The 20,088-nt window shown below is 49.5% G+C and overlaps 1 protein-coding gene and 1 long non-coding RNA gene across 4 annotated transcripts in view; one reads left to right on the top strand and one right to left on the bottom strand.

Moving 5' to 3' along the window:
* Positions 1-8,810: 8,810 nt before the first annotated feature.
* Positions 8,811-11,187, bottom strand: LOC309869278. The gene is made up of 2 exons (XR_014314092.1): positions 11,015-11,187; positions 8,811-9,557 (listed from the first exon to the last, which is right to left on the bottom strand). It is a non-coding gene; the product is annotated as an uncharacterized lncRNA (long non-coding RNA).
* Positions 10,819-20,088, top strand: part of TAB1 (TGF-beta activated kinase 1 (MAP3K7) binding protein 1) — a 33,174-nt gene continuing 23,904 nt past the window's right edge. For 2 of the 3 annotated variants that reach the window (XM_082740010.1, XM_082740009.1), the window contains exon 1: positions 10,819-11,001. In XM_082740010.1, coding sequence (XP_082596136.1) covers positions 10,969-11,001 — 33 coding nt within the window. In that variant the 5' untranslated portion in view covers positions 10,819-10,968. Of the gene's footprint in view, positions 11,002-11,211; positions 11,433-20,088 lie in introns of those variants that run through there. The other variant, XM_082740008.1, reaches the window with a different exon arrangement.

Here is a 20,088-nt window from a genome sequence, read left to right as displayed (position 1 = left end):
GAGATCTAATTTTTGTAAAAGCATGAAATATACGTGTGTGTGTGTGTGTGTGTGTATGTGTATGAAAGTCTTAGAGAGGATATTTACCTAATTGGGTTTTTTTTTAAAGATTTTATTTATTTATTGACAGACAGGGATCACAAGTAGGCAGAGAGGCAGGCAGAGAGAGAAAGAGAGAGAGAGAGAGAGGAGGAAGCAGGCTTCCTGCAGAGCAGAGAGCCCGATGCAGGGCTCGATCCCAGAACCCTGGGATCATGACCTGAGCTGTAGGCAGAGGCTTTAACCCACTGAGCCACCCAGGCACCCCCCTAATTGGGTTTTTTTAAGATTTTATTTATTTATTTGTCAGAGAGAGACAGAGAGCACAAGCAGGGGCTGCTGCAGAGGCAGAGGGAGAAGCTGACTCACTGCTAAGCAAGGAGCCCAATGCAGGACTCCATCCCAGGACCCTGGGATCATGACTTGAGCCAAAAGCAGATGCTTAACTGACTGAGCCACCCAGACTTCCCACCAAATTTTTAATAGTAGTTATATCTAAGTGGTCTTGGAATACAGTGATTTAATATTTTTTCTCTGCTCTTGTTCTTTCATTTTCTGCATTAAATATGTATTATTTTAATTTATTTTTATTTTTTCAAAGATTTTATTTATTTATTTGACAGAGATCACAAGGAGGCAGAGAGGCAGACAGAGAGAGAGAAGGAAACAGGCTCCCTGCTGAGCAGAGAACCCAATTCGCCTCGATCCCAGAACCCTGGGATCATGACCTGAGCCGAAGGCAGAGGCTTTAACCCACTGAGCCACCAAGGTGCCCCTTATTTTTATTTTTTAAGGATTTTATTTATTTATTTGAGAGAGAGCGCAAGTGCACAAGTAAGGGCAGGGGCAGAGGGAAAACCAGGCTCCCCACTGAGCCGGGGGTCCTCCAATGTGGGGCTGGATCTCAGGACTGATTCCAAGACCCAATGCAGGGCTCTATCCCAGGACCCTGGGGTTGTGAACCGATCCAAACACAGAGGCTTAACCGACTGAGCCACCCTGGCGCCCCTAAATGTGCATTATTTTTATAAGATATAAAACGACATTAAAAGCTTTTTAAAATTTTCTCAATTTTCTTGAAGTATAATTTACACACAATAAAACTCACCACTTTTTTTTTTTTTAAGATTTTATTTATTTGACACAGAGAGAGAGATCACAAGTAGGCAGAGAGGTAGGCAGAGAGAGAGGGGGAAGGAGGCTTCCCTCTGAGCAAGGAGCCCGATGAGGGGCTCAATCCCAGGACCCTGAGATTATGACCTGAGCTGAAGGCAGAGGCTCAACCCACTGAGCCACCCAGGCATCCCCGTGCAAATGCTTCTTCCTTTTTTTTTTTTTTTTTAAAGATTTTATTTATTTATTTGTCAGAGAGAGAGAGAGAGTGAGCACAGGCAGACAGAGTGGCAGAGGGAGAAGCAGGCTCCATGCAGAGCAAGGAGCCTGATGTGGGACTCAATTCCAGGACGCTGGGATCATGACCTGAGCCGCAGGCAGCCGCTTAACCAACTGAGCCACCCGGGCATTCCCGTGCAAATGCTTCTTCTTCTTCTTTTTTTTTTTAAGATTTTATTTATTTATCTGACAGAGATCACAAGTAGGCAGAGAGGCAGGCAGAGAGAGAGGAGGAAATAGGCTCCCCGCTGAGCAGAGAGCCCGATGTGGGGCTCGATCCCAGGACCCCGGGATCATGACCTGAGCAGGAGGCAGAGGCTTTAACCCACTGAGCCACCCAGGCGCCCCATGTGCAAATGCTTCTTAAGGGCAGGGACTCCACCGTATTCTCCTCTGGGACTTCTATACCTGGGTGTATGCCAAATCCTTTACTTAAAGCAATTCTATCCTCCTACCCAACCTGCAAAGGTGTGTTAAGTGTCTGCTGTTGGCTTGGGTCATGTTCCTGGGGCGCTGGGATCAAGTCCCCCAGTCGAGCTCCCTGCTCAGGCAGTCTGCTTCTCCCTCTTCCTCTGCCCCTCCCCACCACTCGTGCACTCTCTCTGCTCTCTTTCTCTCAAATAAATAATCTTTTTAAAAAAAATCCTGCAAAGGTGATGGGAAAATGACTTACATATAACCAATGAGGCAGAGGAAGCTCAGAGAGGTTAAGCAACTCATCTAAGGCCACACTGTAAGTGGCTGAGCTGGAACTTGAACCAGGTCCCTCTGTGTCCAGAGTTTGTGCACTCAATCACACTGTGTAGACAACCCTCTGTAATGGGCAGACCCATGGTAGGTACGAGATGAGAAGTTTCTGTTGAATGAATGGCCGACAGGAGTGACAAATAGCTAGCTAGCTGTGCTCCAGCAGAAACTGACTCTGATCTTTCTTTGTCCACAGCCCTCTGGGTACTCAGGGCTCTTAACCATCTTCCAGCAAACTCCTCCTTCTCTGGGCTCCTGAAGCCTAGGGTGGGCAGTGGGGAACTGGGGTCTGAAGTGCCTGGAAATAAAGGATCCTCAAGGAACTACCAAGTGGGGAAACAGCCTGCTTGGCAGGTGGCCCTGGGCTGGCCTCCGAAGAACCTGCTTCCCTTGGATGGCTCGGAAGCCAGGGGCCTTCACAGATGGAACCTCGGGACAGGTATGGGTGGCCGGAGCTAGGCCTGGGGATGGCTGGCCGGAGCCATATCCTGCACGGACATCCTCCAGAGGGCTGAGCCGCGGGAGATAAGCTAGAATGGATTTTCCTAAGATAGCGTATCAGCCGGGAGCACAGCGACCAAGGTTGGGAGCCAGAACCAAGACTGGGAAGGATCCCATCCTTGTTCGTGCTGCTGGGGTGGAGGATGGAGAACATTCCAGGAATCCACCTCACACGTCTTTGCATAACTAGCTGCCACAAAAGGTGTTCCCACTGTGTTGGGTCAGCCGGATTGCAGTAGGAGTGTGGGGGGCAGTGCGCAGAAATAATAGAAATGTGTCGCTTCCCAGTCCCGGAGACCAAAAACCCAGGTTTAAGGCGTCAGCAGGGTTGGTTTCTTCCCAGGGTGTGAGAGAGGACCTGTCCCGGGCTGTCTCCCAGCCTGGCAGGCTGCTGGCCGTCTCTGGCAGTCCTTGGCCTGTAGGCACATCACCCCTCCCTCTGTCGGGTTCACAGGACATTCTCTCCCTGCGGCTCTGGGCCCAAACTTCCCCTTTCCATGAGGACGCTGTCATAGTAGATTACCGACCCACCTTACTCCTGGGCAATCTCATCTCAGCTAATTACCTCTGCAGTGACCCTATTTCCAAATAAGGTCATGTTCCAAGGCACTGGGGGTTAGGACCTCCAATATGAATTTGGGGCACACAAATTCAGTGTGTAACAGCACTGCTATGGAGTAGGGGGTCACAAAGATGTTCTCTGAAGCAAAGGAGCTCAATTCCTTCCTATCTGTGCGACTGTGGGCAAGTGACCTTACCTCTCAGGCCTCAGTTTTCACGCCTGTAAAATGGGACCTGTGCACACCCTTGAAAGAAGGTCCCAGCTGCTGCTCTTCCAGATCGGCTCTGGTGTTTCTGCCAAGATTGCAGGAGCAGGCTGCCCCTGACAGGGCCTGCGTGAAGGGGAGCTATGCAGGCCAGTTCCCACAGGGTGCAGGACTCCCTCAACCAGTGACTTTGGCTGGACCACTTTCCGGCTGCCCAGCCGACACTTTCCTAGGACCGTATTATCTGCTGTCTGAGAATCTGCATACCTAACCCTCCCCCAGGAGTCAGACCTGCCTTCCTTACTCTTCCTCCTTTTCCCCTCCTGCTTCTCGGAGGACTAACCCGGAGTAACAGTAACCATCCCAGGAGCGTGGTCATGAAGATCGTGCCCACAAAGGAATATGCGTAAAGCGCGGAGAGTAGTGCCTGGTACTTGGTAGTTGCTCAGGGGAAGTTCGCTCATTCACAAGCATTTATTCAGTGCCTGAGGTATGCACTAAACACTGGGGTTACGGAGATGAGTAAGACCTAGCCTCTGTGGGGCGCCTGGGTGGCTCAGTGGGTTAGCCTCTGCCTTCGGCTCAGGTCAGGATCTCAGGGTCCTGGGATCGAGCCCCGCATCGGGCTCTCTGCTCAGGAAGGAGCCTGCTTCTTCCCCTCTCTCTCTCTGCCTGCCTCTCTGCCTGCTTGTGATCTCTATCTGTCAAATAAATAAATAAAATCTAAAAAAAAAAAAAAAAAAGACCTAGCCTCTGCTTTCAAAGAGGTCATGGCCTCTTGGAAGAGGTAAAGCAAAAACAGCCAAGAAATCGACAGTGTGATGGGAGGGGGGGCGGTGAGCATTCTGGAAGTGATCTCAGTGGAGCAATTCAGGAGAAGCAAAAAGCTGCAAACACGAGGACGCTCTTGTCTCTTTCCACCACCCACAACCTGTCCTGCATCCGGGAGGCGCAGGAGTCCTCAGATCCCGATGTGACCGCACCCTCCTCCAGCTGCCCCGCACCTGGAGACCACCCGGACTCCTACTGAGGTTCACACACTGCCCTACCCTCTGTTCCAGCTCTGGCTCGACCTCACCAACACTCTGGCCCAACCTCACCAACACTCTGGCCAGATGGGCCAACGCACCAGGCGTTATCTGGGTCACTTTCTTTCTCTCCCGACTCTTTGCTCCTGACAGGACCTTTGCCAGGAACACCCTTCCTTTCGGTGTCATGGAACCACCTCCTCCACATCTTTTAGGCACCAGTGGTCACTTCTCCCAGGAAGCCCTCCCTGATTTCCTAAGGCTGAGGTAAGCAGCCCTCATCTGGGTCCCCTAGCCCATCCCGGCATTTGTCACCACTCTGCTAGATCCTGGTTTCTCATGCGTTCCTCCCACAGGACTGTTAGCTGAGGACAGGGACCGTGTTTGCATCTGAAAATTTTTATTGTGAGAGATAGCAAACCCATACAGAAAAGGGAGAGAGCAGCATCAAGAAACCTTGTATGCCCATCAGCCCAGGTGACATAGATCTGTCCCCCTGGTCCCAGCTCTCCTGTTTCCTTTCTTCTCTTTGCTAAAATAAAGCAAATCATTCTCCTCCCCCTTATAGGCTTCATTGTGCTTCTCTAAGAAATTCAATAGTTTTTAAACCCACAAATGACTGTTTGTTGCAGTCATTTGTAACGGCCCCCAGTGGAAACAAGCTTATTATGAACATTTGGAAATGAGCGTGTATGCAGCCAAAGGACTAGGACACCTCCATTAAGATGATCCATAGGAAGACCACACAGCCACATGGCAAAATGCTTGCGCCAGGAAAAATCCAGAAAGGCAAAGAGCCCAATGCCAGGTTGTCTCTGCGTTCTCCTTCGGCAGCCAGGGTTCACCAGCCTGGGTTCCCAGCCAGAAGGGAGAGGTGAAAAGGAAGGTGGGCGTGCAGATGGTGGGATACCCTTCCAAACCTTCTTCAGCATCCTTAGGGTCATCTTTCCAAGCTGCTATCTGTGAACCAGGTCCTGGCAGCCACAGAGAAGCCGCACAAGGGACCAATGGAAACTGCTGACTTGGCAGGGAGCTGGCTGGAAGGCAGAAAGAGAAAGCCTACAACCTAACCCGGGGCTTCTTAGGTCCCTAGCCCTCTCCGCTCCCATGCTGCACAACTGTGTTTTCCTCTACAGTCTGGGCTTTAGAAGGGTCCCAGACAGGGGCACAGAGTGATCTGACATTCTGGGCCAGGTGTACAGTTCACAGTGTGTTGGGACCCGGGTCCCTGCCAGACAGCCCTTCCATGCGGGCTCCAGTGAGGGGGCCTGGAGCTCTGCCTGGCTGTCTAAGTGGTTATCAAGGTCAGTAGCTGTGGGATCTTTGTTCCTCTGGCTTGTCTGGGATTGACCGCAAACCCCAGTATGAACCAGAAAGCTGTCCTCGGGAAAACAGGACCCAGGTCACAACCCGGTGCCTGGGCATGCTGTCCCAGAGGAGAAGGGGAACTGTCCACAGCAGATTTCCCTGTCTCACTGATGTGGAGAACAAAGGCAAAAGGGCTATAGGAAAAATTAAATTTCCTTTGCAGCCCGCTGACAAGTACTTGGGACAGGCAGAGTGACCTTCCTCCAGGAGCTAAGCTGCCTCCATGTGAATCCTTTGCTGGAGGCAAAAGGCTACTTTAGCTCGGCATTAGCCCAACCTCTAGGATCCTGTAAAAATCCCTTTGGAAACTTCCTCTCTCTCTACCCACCCCCCAAAATAGACGTTATCAACCATTCTCCAAGCATGTGGCCCCCTGATAAACATGTGAAGGGTCTCATAAGTAAGGTTTTACTAGACAGCAGTAAATGACCTTTTTAAAACAACAGCTAGCCCCTATAGGTCTTGGAAACCTTGCTTCCAAGTTCCTTAGAGACTTATACTATCCCTAACTATCTCCCCACTTGGAAGTATATTATCAACCATTCTTAGGACCCCAATGTGGCTCTTTCTGCCCAGGGGTCCTGTCCCTGTGCTTTAAGAACACTTTTGCACCAAAGACATCTCAAGAATTCTTCCTCAGCCATTAGCTCTGGACCCCTCCAATACACCAACATTCCAAAACTGCATCACCCGGGAAACCAGACCAGAGGAACTTTGGGAGGAGGATCCACCACGGTACATTACGGAGGCGGTCAGGTGTGGAAAGAGGAGTTGGGGTGGGGAGCGGAAGCCCCAAGTCCTAGTCCCAGCTCCCCTTGAAGTCACTTGGGTACCTGGGGACAGATGGCCTGTTCCCAGCTGCCTTGTCAACCAACGTGATCTCTTCAGCTCTGCCTCTTTAACCAGGATGCTACACACATCTGCTGAGAAGTTTCTCTGGAGCCTGTGAGGAGACCAAGAGCTGAACTGCCACGGTTCCTGCCCTCAGGATGGTCTCCGCAAACAAGCAGCGTGATTTTATTTATTTTTTTATTTTTTAAAGATTTTATTTATTTATTTGACAGACGGAGATCACAAGTAGGCAGAGAGAGAGAGGAAGAAGCAGGCTCCTGCGGAGCAGAGACCCCGATGTGGGGCTTGATCCTAAGACCCTGAGATCATGACCTGAGCTGAAGGCAGAGGCTTTAACCCACTGAGCCACCCAGGCGTCCCAACAAGCAGCATGATTTTAAATGATCAGTACTGACTGAGAGAGTAATTCTTGGGCTGTGGATTTAAACACACACACACAGGTTCTGGGGGCAACGGGGTGGTTCAGTTATTAAGCATCTGCCTTTGGCTCAGGTCATGATCCCAAGGTCCTGGGATCAAGTCCCACATTGGGTTCCCTGCTCAGCGGGGAGCCTGCTTCTCCCTCTCCTGCTCCCCTTGCTTGCGTTCCTCTCTTGCTCTCTCGGTCAAATAAATAAAAAACAAAACAAACAAACAAAAACAACAGTTTCCAGGAAGGACTCTGATTTGATAGGAGCCATGGTACTCACGTGGGAAAGGAGCTGCAAAGATGGGGAGGCAGGGAACCACGGGGGTGTCTGGGGGTCTTCAAGCAGTTAGACCAGGCTGGGCGGTGAAGAGTGTCGGAGGGTCTGCCGACCTCACAGGGTTGCCAGAAAGGCCTTGGAGTCTACCGCCAGGGAGTTCTTATCTACGACAGCTGAAGACTTGTGACCACAAATGCAACTCGTCATTCGTTCTCCGAGGATACCAGCTGGGGGTCCTGTGATTCACTCCATTCTGACAGTGAGCGCCAGAGGGGGCACCAGAACCCCCAGGTTAAGGGCTGAGTCCCATGAGACTGCTCCCTGCTTCAGAAGCCTGTCGTAGGTGGAGGGGCCCCAGGCCACCCCTGCTTCTGTCCGATTTGACTATAAATCAGGCACAAAACTCAGGGAAAGAGGTACTTTGATGATTTATTAAAAAAGGCTGTTACCAGGGGCGCCTGGGTGGCTCAGTGGGTTAAGCCTCTGCCTTCAGCTCAGGTCATGATCTCAGGGTCTTGGGATCGAGCCCCGCATCAGGATCTCTGCTCAGCGGGGAGCCTGCTTCGTGTGTGCGTGTGTGTGTGTGTGTCTGCCTGCCTCTGTGTGTGTGTGTGTGTGTGTATGTGTGTGTGTGTCTGCCTGCCTCTCTGCCTAATATGTGATTTCTGTCAAATAAATAAATAAAATCTTTAAAAAGAGAAAAAAAAAAGGCTGTTACCAAAGACACCAATGGACTGCTAGATGAATAGGTACACAGTGGGGGATCTGGAAGAATCCACAGAGCGCAAGAGCTTCTGGGCATATGGAATATGGCAGGTGCCACCATCCCAGCATGTGGATGCCTTCAGCACCCCAGAAGCTCTCCAAACCCGCTTGGTCAGGGTTTTGTGGAGGTCCTGTGACATTGGGATGGCAGCTTAAATCATTGGCCATTAGCGATCAACCCAATCCCAAACCCCACCCCAAGAAGTGGGGGCGGGACTGGCTAATCCCATGACTGGATCCTCTGGCAACAGGGCCCCCACCTGAAATTATTCAGGACCTTCCAGCCACTGGTCATCTCATAAACTCCAGGACGGCTGAATGGGCTTCCAGTGAAGAACAGAAGATGCCCCTATCACGTCCATAAACCGGAAAAGTTCCAAAGCCCTTCCAGAAGCTGGGAGGATGACCAAATATTGTAACAAAAGATGCTGGTGAGACCCCTGTCACTGAAGGATTTGGAAGCCAAGAACCAGAGATGAAGACCAGATGTGTATTTCTCATTCAATCACAACATCAGAAAATCGTGGGGCCTGGATTCAAATCCCAAAATCTACCTGTTGGGTGACTCGCTGAACTGGAGTTTCCTATTTTATGAAATTAGGGATGATTGTAGGACCACGTTGGAGGGAGAAAAAACTATGATGAAAAAGCATCTGGCAAGTGTCTGCCACACAGGAGGCACTCAGGATGCGTTTATTATCTTTAAATAAAAAATTTTAACTTGAATATGATGAACATTAGCACTTACCACAGGATAGGTCTTTCGAAGGCGCCTCACTTAATCTGTTCTACAGAGGACCCTGAGGCTCAAGTGGCTTGTTCAAGGTCACAGAGGTGAAAGTATATGGGGTTGGGATTAGAATGGAGTGGGTTGGGCTCCAAATCCTGAATCCTTCCAGACTCTTCTTCAAAAAACTGCCTGGTCCCTCCCACTCCCTTTTGTGGCACGGACCGTTTACAGCCTCCTAGTATCCACATCTCAGTCCTTCTTTAGTGATGGAAACTGTAGCTGGGCCCCTGTAGCTCGGTCCAAAGTCTGGTTTCTTTACCTCCCTTCAGCTAGATTATAGCCAATGACATGTAAGGAGAAACATCAGGTAGAACTTCTGGAAGTCTCCTTATAAGGGGAAGATTGCTTGCAAGTAAATCTTTAATTTAAAAAAGAAGAAGAAGAAGAAGAAGAGGAAGAGAAGTGCATCTTCTTCCCTTCCTCTCTCCTTCCTGCTGGCAGAACTCAGACGAAATAGCTGGAGTTCAAGCAGTCATCCTGGGCCATGAGAAGCTGTGCTCGTAAGACAAGATGATGTCACCAACCCAGACCTGAATGGCCTCTGCTTCCCTCTTCCAAATTATCAGCTCCTCTCTGGCAAGCCTTTCCCTCAGCATTTGAACAGGCTCAAGTTCCTCCCAACCTAAAAGAAAACACACTCGATCTCATGTTCCCTTCCCTTCCTCCTGCTCTTTACAGCCCACCAGCTAGAGAGAACGGCCGATTCTCAAGGTCTCCATGTCCCCATACCCCAATGGCTCCTCAACTCACTGTATCTGAGTTTCTGTGCTAACTTCCTACCTGAACTTCCCAGGATAAGGGCCTCTGGATGGCTAAACCCAATGGACTTCCTTCAGTAATCTTCTAACTAGATCACTCAAAAGTATGTGACATCGTTGTCCATTGCTCTCCTCACCCTGGGTTCTCTGTGTCAAGGCTCCCCCACCTCTCCACCCCTCCTGCTCTTTCGATGTGGTCTTCTCTAGTCCACTCCATCTCAGGACTGATCTGACTTCTTTTCTTGCATGTTTTAAAAAAACACCCTAAAATTTTCCAGCTGTTTTATTTATTTATTTTTTCCCCCAGAAGTCTGGGAGAATCTTTGGCAAATCTCTTTCCATCACAACCCCAACGAGTCCATGAACCAAGTCATGACAATTTCATCTAAATAAAATCCATCCCCTTGGCACTGGCAGCAAACCTACTATCATCTCTTGCCCTGAACTAACACAACAGTCCCTTAACTGGTCTTCACTCCAATGCTGCTACACATCTGTTCTGTACCTGGTAGTCAAAGGCATCTTTCTACCAAACACGTCCCTGGCTTGCTCATTAGTCAACAAGTTTCCTTTGTCCACCACGTGAATAGCCCAACTCCAGCCTGGTCAGAACCCACCCCAGAGCCCTTCATCTCACATCCCCTCCACCTCTGCTCTAGCCACAGATCCCTTCTGGGACACGCATGCTTCTTGAAGCCACATTCACACGCTCCCTTTTCTCGTGCCTTGTGCACTAGATGTCCCCTCGGCCTGGCCTGCCCTCCACTCCCATGCCCCATCCATAAACTTCTCTTCCTACCACTTAGCCCACTTCGAAATGATTTACATATGTAAATGAAGTCCTCCCCAATTCAAACAGATTTCTGAGGGTGTCTTGCGGGCTGCTTCACCCCATAGGGCCAGGCATGGCCACCCAACGAATATTTATCAAGTGAACGAATAATTCACCGAACCCCACGCCCAAAGTGTTCATAAAGAACGCAAATCGGTGACATAGGGAGCCCCATCTGAAAAGCGTCCTGGAGAAAATACGCAAATAAAATAGGCTAGAGCCAATCATTTACGGAAGCCGTCCCTTTTCTTCCCAAGAGGAAAAAGTGGAAGACGGCGCCTGCGCACACTCTCCTCCATGGCCCTATCCCACTTTGGCCATGGGGTGGCGCTGTGGGCGTGCTCCCCGGCAGCCAGATCCTCCCGGCCAGCTTCAGGCCGCTCTAGCCGCCCTTCTCGCCTGCTCTGCTGGGAGGCGGGCGCAGCCCCGGGGGTCCCTCCAAGATGGCGGCGCAGAGGAGGAGCCTGCTGCAGAGCGTGAGGAACCGACCCGCTCTCCGGGCTGGGGGTTGGGAGCCCAAGGGGGGCCTGTCGGGTGCAGGCGCGGCTCCCTCTCCGCCGTTGGGCCGCCTCCTTCTCCCTGGCGAGGTGTGGCCGCCGGCCTCTCCTCTCCCGGTCCGGCCCCCCTCACTCCCGAGGACGGGGGCGCGTGCAGCTGCGCGTGCGCGCTGCCGCCCGGTCATCGGGGGCTGGGATTCGCGGTTCAGCGACCCCGAGCGTCAAGGGCGCGTCGAGGGTGGGGTGCGTCCTGGAGCCGGAAGGGAACGTGGCGCGCTGCGGCGGAGATGGCCGGGGCGGTGAGCCCACCGCCGGCCCCGAGCGGCCGCGAGAGAAAAACAGTCATAGTCGCAGCAGCCGCTGGTGTACAGCTTATCATCTCCCCGGTTTCCTGCCAATTGCTTTACGTTGTAAGCTTAGTTTATGTTAACAGCCCCGGGAGGTAGGTACTACAGTTACTCCCGTTGGACAGGTAAAGAGACTGCGGTACAGAGAGGCAGGCGGTCACTTGTCCAAGGCCACTCGGCAGGAGGCCACACTGCACAGTCAGGGTTAAAATCGGGCCGTCTGATTGCAGAAACCTGTTAACCTCTAGGCGCTGCGGAAGGCATGACCGGAGTGGGAGCCCGGGTTCTGGTCCTAACTCTTAACGCAGTATGCCTCAGTTTCCTTAACTCTAAGGGGAGAGCAGGCCGTGGGAGATTTGTCCCGAGACTCACCCTTACCCCGTAGTCTGGACCCCCCCCCCCCCATGGGTTTGTCGCTGGTGTCTTGCCCCTGTATCGTCCTGTCTCACATGCACGTAGATACACACACATCTTGGTGCCCTGAGCCTATTCTGACCTAGCAGCATAGTGTGTGGGGCCCCTGGGGCCTCACCAGATGGGGCAGTCTGTTGTGCTTGCCTGTGCACTTGTCTGCCTCCCCTACTTAGGATCTATGACGGATCTCACCAGCGCTTACCACCACTAGGTGCCAGGCACTCAATAAATACTGGTAAAAAAAAAGCATTTGTAGCCATGTCCAGGCTTGGCGTGGGACTTAGAGCTACAGCAGACATGCCCTCCTGCACTTGGGCCTGAAAGCATCAGAATCAGAGGGAGGGATGACCTTCAGGGCTGTGTACTAATGACCAGCTTTGTGTAGACTGTCTTTTGAATTTGCCCTTCCACCATAGCAATTCCCAGGTCTGCCCAGTGGGGACTGCTCTCTTCCCCCTCCACATCTTTGGCTGCCCTTTTATTTGACAAGTGCTCTGCAGGTCAGCCTTGTCATTGAGTTAGGTAGGCCCGGCCCTTTGCTTTGTGAGCTCCCAAAGGGCAGGGCCCCTGTATAAATTTACCCATTGCAAAAATTCCAGAAATACAGGCTGGACTGTAGAGAGTGCTGGAAGTGGTAACTGCTGTGGGCCAGCTTGGCTTCCTTCTTTCCTGGGTATAATGGCGCTGAGGAGACTCAGGTTGGACAGAAGCTTTGCTAGCTCCAGAATGTGTTCCTGGGTGGAAGGGGAATCCTTTCAAGACAGGACGATTAGCTTTGAGCAGATAACATCATGATGAGAGGCAAGGGGATGACAGAGATGTCCACACAAGGCCCGTCCCACCCTAAGGATGACCAAGACATCTCTGCTCACAGGGTGTCTGAGTGTCCAGGCTGCATATGTTGCTTGCTGACTGGCTCTCCACTGTCCTGAGTCTGGTAGGAGCAGCTCAAATACCAGCATTGAGCAGATGGCCTTGAGGGTTCCTAGTCTGTGGTTGTAGGACCTGGGGATACAAAGATAAGAAGTGTGCACACCCTCGGGGGAGGGAGCCCTCTACTACTAACATAGTGTGGAAGGCACTGTGTGGTCAGTGTTGAGAGGCCGTGGCCGGCCTGGTTTGACTGGGTCAGTGGAGGCTCGCAGGAAGGGCTGGGGATTTGCTGGCAACATGGTGCCGGGTGGGCATGCTGGGGCCAGGTGGCAGAGCACTGAGGAGTTTGACCTTTGTGGTCCCCAGCCAGCATGGTACCTTGAAAGGTCTTTTTTTTTTTTTTTAAGATTTTATTTATTTATTTGACAGAGAGAAATCACAAGTAGGCAGAGAGGCAGGCAGAGAGAGAGAGGAGGAAGCAGGCTCCCTGCTGAGCAGAGAGCCCGATGCGGGACTCGATCCCAGGACCCTGAGATCATGACCTGAGCCGAAGGCAGCGGCTTAACCACTGAGCCACCCAGGCGCCCTTGAAAGGTCTTTTGAAGAAAAGAAGAGCTTTTGAAGATCGCTTAATGTGTTCAAAGGAACTTGGGCCCTTCGCAATCTCACAAAAAGTTCCAGCCCCACAGGGACTTGGGCAAGTCACTTAACATCCCTGAACCTTGGTTCCCAACGGAAAAGACACCCAGGAGTGTTGTTAGGATTAAATGAACTAACACATGACTGTCCTAGCCCAGCATGGTCACAGTCCAGCCATGAAGTGCCACCTTCAGTTCTGAGCATTTAGCTGTCACTGAGCACTTACTGTGTGGCCAATACTGTGTTAGTGCAAGGGACACTTTCCTCACGAAGCCTCTGTTCTTTTTTTTTTTTTAAGATTTATTTATTTGACAGACAGAGATCACAAGCAGACAGAGAGGCAGGCAGAGAGAGAGAGGAGGAAGCAGGCTCCCCGCTGAACAGAGAGCCCAATGTGGGGCTCCATCCCAGGACCCTGGGACCATGACCCGAGCCGAAGGCAGAGGCTTTAGCCCACTGAGCCACCCAGGCGCCCCGAAGCCTCTGTTCTGATAAGGGAGACAGTCCCAGTGAGTAAATACAGATTGTAAACAATATACCTATAGCCTCAGTTGGTGCTGGGAGGAGGAGTCTCCTCCTAGAATGGTGGAGGGGCCGTTTTAAGAGTGGTAGGGAAAGATCACTCAGCATCTGATGGGATGAAGTAGGGGAGGGAGTATCCCTGGTTGAGGGACCTGGGATGCCAAGGCTCATGTGTTTGGGGAGCACCAAGGAGGCCAGCGTGGCTGGAGCTGAGTGCATTGGGGGAGTGGGGGTCGCCGAGGTCCAAGGGACCTTTGTGGACCCTGGTGTGGACTTTGAATTCTATCCTAAGTGTGCTGTGAAACTCGGTGGTTTTTAGGGATATTTTGGGTTTTTAGTGGGGGCTGTATTTTGGAGGACGAGCTGGTCGGATTTGCTGGTGGATCAGATGGTGGGTGTGTGACCGAGGAAGAAGAGTCAAGAAGGATTGCAAGGTTTTTAGTTGCAACAACTGTGCCCTTGACTGAGATGGGGAGTCTCTGGAAGTCCAGCACACTTGGGGCAGAAAGAATCAGGAGTTTGGTGTGGCCTCTGCTCTTCTGTCCTTAATTATGAAAAGAAAATCAACTTGAAATTCGGTTTTTTTAACTTAGAAACCTTGAGCCACTACAGCTATAAGATCACAGGTGCAGGCTCTGAATTTTTTTCTAATATACATCATCAGTTCCCCCATTAAAATAAAAACATCCACGAGGCCATCACCTACAACCGTCTCATCTGCCGTCAGAATGTGGCCGAGCGGCTCCAGCCCGCAGTAAGTGCCCCACAATTATTAGCCCCTTTATGAATGTATTAGGACTATATTTGTGATGAAAACATAGAGAGCCTTTGATGAAAACCCTGCTGGGAGAGGTGGGGGCCAGGAGTTGAGCTGGTCCCAGAGGAATGGGAAGGAAAAGGGGGTCATTCAGAAAGACAGAGATGGCAGGAGACACTGGGTATTTTAAGCTTTTTGGAGAGAAAGAACAGCTGCCCCCCCAGCCCCCACCCTGAGCCATCTTCCTGGGGGCATTATTCTCTCATTCTGAGCTTCCTTTTTGCCTCCAAGGAATTCGGGTGCTTTCACCACAAAAACACTCAGCCTTTTCATACTATAATTTGATATTCAAGCTGTGGCCTGAACTTGGAACCATGCTTTGTCCACTTTTGCTGCCCAGGAGTTGGAGATGAATGTCTGTGGGGACTTGCATGGACTGTTAGTCTGTGACGCGATCACACACGTGTGTGAGGCCGCTGAAGGGTGTGTGTGTACCGAGTACCCGGAACACCCTTCGCCACTGACCGTGCACCTGGAGCACGATCAGTGCTTTTCCTACCAAAGCAGGAATTTTGGGACTCCCTCATACAAGTCAAAATTAAGCTTTTTTTTTTTTTTTTTTTTTTTTAAGATTTTATTTATTTGTTTGAGCGAGTGAGTGAGAAAGCGAGCAGAAGCAGAGAGAGGCAGATGGAGAGGGAGAAGCCAACTTCCCGCTGAGCGGGAGCCCTGTGCCACCGTGCCGCGCCAGTGTAGGACTTGATCCCAGGACCCTGGGATCATGACCCCAGTCAAAGAAGGCAGACACTCAGCCAACTCGGCCACCTAGGTGCCCCTAGTTTCGGCTTTTTGAAATGGCCTTCTTTCCTTACTATATTTTGTGTTCAGTTTCTTCTGAGAAATTAATTAGGAACCCATCAAAGAAAGTGGTGCAGGCTCACTGTGGGGGGTGTCTACGCAGCTCGGTAATGAGGCTGCGTGAGTGCGAGGAGCCCCCTTCTCGGCTGCTGGCAGACCTGGCATTTGTGGGTGTGGGAGAAAGTATGCATCATTGTGCGCGCGGGGGTGGGGAAGGGAGTGGTTTGGGTGACTAGGAAATACGTGACCTTTCTGAATATTGTTCAGAGATGTGGACCGTGTCGGGGTGGAATCAGCAACAGAGCGTTGGTGTGGCTAATCCCTGAAGGAGGGGAGGGAGCTGAGGCAGCAGGACGGCCGCCCACCTGGTCACAGCAGCATCAGAGCCATTTCGGGGGCACTGCTGACATCGGGGAAGACCGGGGACTGTCTCACTCCCTCGTGGGCAGAACTGGGAATTCTCTGGCCACTTGTCACTGAACATCTGAGGGGCTGTGGGGACTGTTCCAGGCAGGGCCTCCCCCGAAGGAGCACTCCTAAATATATGAGAAATTCTCCATGTATCTTCGCATCCAAGACATTAATTATAAGGACCCGCCATTATTTTATATACTGCTAAGAAAGAAAACATCCTGCTAATTAACTTGTAACACATCAACTTCGGATATTTAAAGATGAGAATATATGTCTTGAAATCAGCAAAATAAGCAGCTAACAGCACTAGGCTGTGAAACAACACAACACAACAGCACAACAGGGACGCCTGGCTGGCTGAGTCAGAAGAGCGTGTGACTCTTGATCTCAGCGTTGTGAGTTCAAGCCCCACGTGGGGTGTAGTAAATTTTTTTTTAAGATTATTTATTTATTTAACAGAAACCACAAGTAGGTAGAGAGGCAGGCAGAGAGAGAGGAAGGGAAGCAGGTTCCCCACTGAGCAGAGAGCCCAGATGTGGGGCTCAATCCCAGGACCCTGGGATCATGACCTAAGACAAAGGCAGAGGCTTGAACCCACTGAGCCACCCAGGCACCCCGAGGGTGTAGTAAACTTTAAAAAAAACAAAAACCCAAGAAACCAGTACCAAGTTAGAGCGTGAAAGTTGCCAAGACACCAGATGGTTAATGACCGCTATGCCTCCGTGAACCCTGAGGATGAATTTCTCCGTAAAGGGGCCCTGTAGCATTGGGCAGTTATTTTCCTGGAGCCCCTGACACGTACCCTGAGAGGGTTTGGTGTATGCTGGCCTAAAACTTATTGTTACATATCCCCCAGGTGTTTTGTTTCTGTTTTGTTTTGTTTTTTAAGATTTTATTTATTTGTTTACTTGACAGAAACAGCGAGAGAGGGAACACAAGCAGGGGGAGAGGGAGAGGGAGAAGCAGGCTTCCCACCAAGCAGGGAGCCCGACATGACGTGGGCTCCATCCCAGTACCCAGGGATCATGACCCAAGCTGAAGGCAGGCCCCCAGGCACCCCCCTTCCTTTTTTTTTTTTTTTTTTTTAACATATTACACAGTTTATTTGCTTTTCAACTCCTTTTCAAACTCTGATGATAATCAAGAGAGAAAGACTTGGTTTGTTCCTCTATGTCCTTAACACCTTTCTGATTCTTGCTAGTCTCCTCCCTGTTGTTTTTGTTTTTTTAAGATTTTATTTATTTGACAGAGACACAGTGAACAGCGAGGGAGGGAACACTAGCAGGGCAAGTGGGAGAGGGAGAAGCAGGCTTCTTGCTGAGCAAGGAACCTGATGTGGGGGCTTGATGCCCCCCCAGCCACCCAGGTGCCCCTGTTGTTGTTTTTTTAAGGATTTTATTTTTAAGTAATCTCTACCCTCAGTTTTCAGCTTGAACTCACAACCCTGAGGTCAAGAGTTACGTGCTTCACCAGCTGAGACAGCCAGGTGTCCTACCCCTGCCTTCTTTTTCTTTTCTTTTTTTTTTTTAAAGCAGAACAGAGCTCCAGCTCAGAGTCTATGACCAGTAATAGGTTCAGCTAGAATTTAATAATCTTGTTTTGTTTTCATTTTTTATTATCTTCAAGATAAAGCAGGTGATACTGGTTTTCTACTTACAATACTGAAAACATTTATATTCAAAATGAAGTCATTTGAGTAGAATAAAATATGGCAATGGAAAGAAAAAAATAGGGGGGCGCCTGGGAGGCTCAGTGGGTTAAAGCCTCTGCCTTCAGCTCGGGTCATGATCTCAGGGTCCTGGGATCGAGCCCCACATCGGGCTCTCTGCTCAGCAGGGAGCCTGCTTCCCCCTCTCTCTCTGCCTGCCTCTTTGCCTACTTGTGATCTCTGTCTGTCAAATAAATAAATAAAATGTTAAAAAAAAAAAAAAGGAAGTGGCTAGTTCCTTGAAGATAGTGAATGGCTGGTTGAGGTCTGGGAAACATGAGCAGGGCTCTTGGAGGTAGAACAGGGCTCGGAAAGACCAGAAAAGGGAAGGGAGGCCTTGCCTCACCGTGGATACTTTTTAGTATGCTTTTGGGTAAATTTTTCTTATTTCTCCTTTATCTTAATGCCAAGTCAAGTCCAATTGGCTAAGAACTTTATGTTTAAAGAGTGTCAGTATGAAATAAGTAGGTCTTTGCCCAGCAAGTTTAATGTATATAAATAGTTGTTTTAAAATGTGTGTCTGTTTCTATGGCTATACCTCTGGGGTCAGTAGCCTCTTTATTTGAGATCCCCAAAATACATTGGCCTTTCAAATAGGGCAAACCTTTGCTAGAAGTGTTGCTTCCTTCCTGTGTCGGTGTGGACTCCTTCTGCCAGAAGTAGGTTAGCTTCCCACGCTTTTTTGTTCTGGTCATAGTTTTTTAGAAATCATTTGGAACACCGTATAGAAGGCCTTATCTATACAAAATAGACATCTGAGTGAGATTGTTAATCTTCAAAGGGTGAGATTCAAAATTATGTCAATAGGCTGGAAGGCTGAGATGAAAGCATTAAGATATAATCCAACTAATGTAAATTTAGGTTTAAAAAAAATCCTCTACAGGAGTGTGGTTAGGGGAGACTGACTGGCGAGAACCAGTCAGTGATTTTAGTTGACAGCAAGTGGGAATTTTCCGTTGGAGGCTGGATGCCAGTCTTTTCTTTAAGTGTATAAAGGCTCTTGGGTTTTGTGTCTTGATTTTTCTGTCCTACCCCCCTACTGATTTCTTTGGTTTGAGTTAATTTTAACATTAATTCTTTAGGTTTACTATCCTGTCAACTGCAAATAGAGATAATTGTACTTCTTCAGTCCTTAAGCTCAGCAAATATAAAATAGAGATAATTGTACTGCTCTGCTTTTTTTTTTTTAAGATTTTACTTACTTATTTGATAAGACAGAGATCACAGTAGGCAGAGTGAGGGGAAGGGAAGCAGGCTCCCTACTGATATACTGCTCTACTTCTTAAGCTCGACTTCTTTTCTCTTATCTAATTGTGTGGGCTGACACCTCTAGTTCAGTGTTAGGATAGTAGAGAAGGTGGGCATCCTTGCCGTGTTTCCGATTTTTTTTTTTTTTAAGATTTTATTTATTTATTTGACAGAGAGGGACACAGCAAGGGAACACAAGCAGGGAGGGTGGGAGAGGGAGAAGCAGGCCTCCTGCCAAGCTGGGAGCCTCACATGGGGCTCGATCCCAGGACTCTGGGATCATGACCTGAGCCAAAGGCAGACGCTTAACAACTGAGCCACCCAGGTGCCCCTGTGTTTCTGATTTTAATGAGAATCCCTCTTGTGTTTCCTTATTAAGTAAAATGCTGGCATTAGTACCAACTGAAGCATAAATATAATGGCATGTCAAACTGTCCATTGACTACTGTTGTCTTGAGTGTTATTATTGGGAATGGACCAAGACTGTCCTTAAGTAAACAATAGCACTGGAGTCCATACTCATCGACCTGAAAACCAGTTACCAGTTAATCAAATAATACACAGTTGCTGGGGCGCCTGGGTGGCTCAGCAGGTTAAAGCCTCTGCCTTCGGCTCAGGTCGTGGTCGTAGGATCGAACTCTGTGTCGGGCTCTCTGCTCAGTGGGAAGCCTGCTTCCTCCTCTCTCTGCCTGCTTGTGGTCTCTGTCTGTCAAATAAATAAATAAATAAATAAATAAATAAAATCTTTAAAAAAAAAAATACACAGTTGCCCCTTGAACAACATGACTTTGAACTATGCATATTTACTTACATGAAGATTTTTTCCATGAATACAGTACTGTATTGTGTTCTTTTCCATGATTTTCTCTATAAGATTTATATATTTATTCGAGAGAGAGGCAGCACCTGAGTGCATGTATGAGAGGATGGGCAGAGGGAGAGCAGAGAAAGAATTTTAAGTGGACTCCACATTAAGCAAGGAGCCCAACACAGGGCTCGATCCCAGGCCCCGAGATCATGGCCTGAACTGAAACCCAAGAGTCAGCTGCGTACCAGACTGTGCCGCCCAGGGGCCCCATTCCTTATGATTTTCTTAATATTTTATTTTTTCTAGCTTACTTTATTGTAAAAATTCGGTATATAATACATATGACATACAAAACATGTTAATTAAACATTTATGTTATTGATAAGGCTTCCTTCCAGTCACCAGTAGTGTATGTCAATAGGTGAGTTTTGGGGGGAGTCGAAAGTTACATGTGGACTTTTGACTGCAGGAGGTTGGT

Source organism: Mustela nivalis, assembly GCF_964662115.1.
Source record: "Mustela nivalis genome assembly, chromosome: 7".
NCBI lineage: Eukaryota > Metazoa > Chordata > Mammalia > Carnivora > Mustelidae > Mustela > Mustela nivalis.
This window is presented reverse-complemented; position numbering and strand designations above follow the sequence as displayed.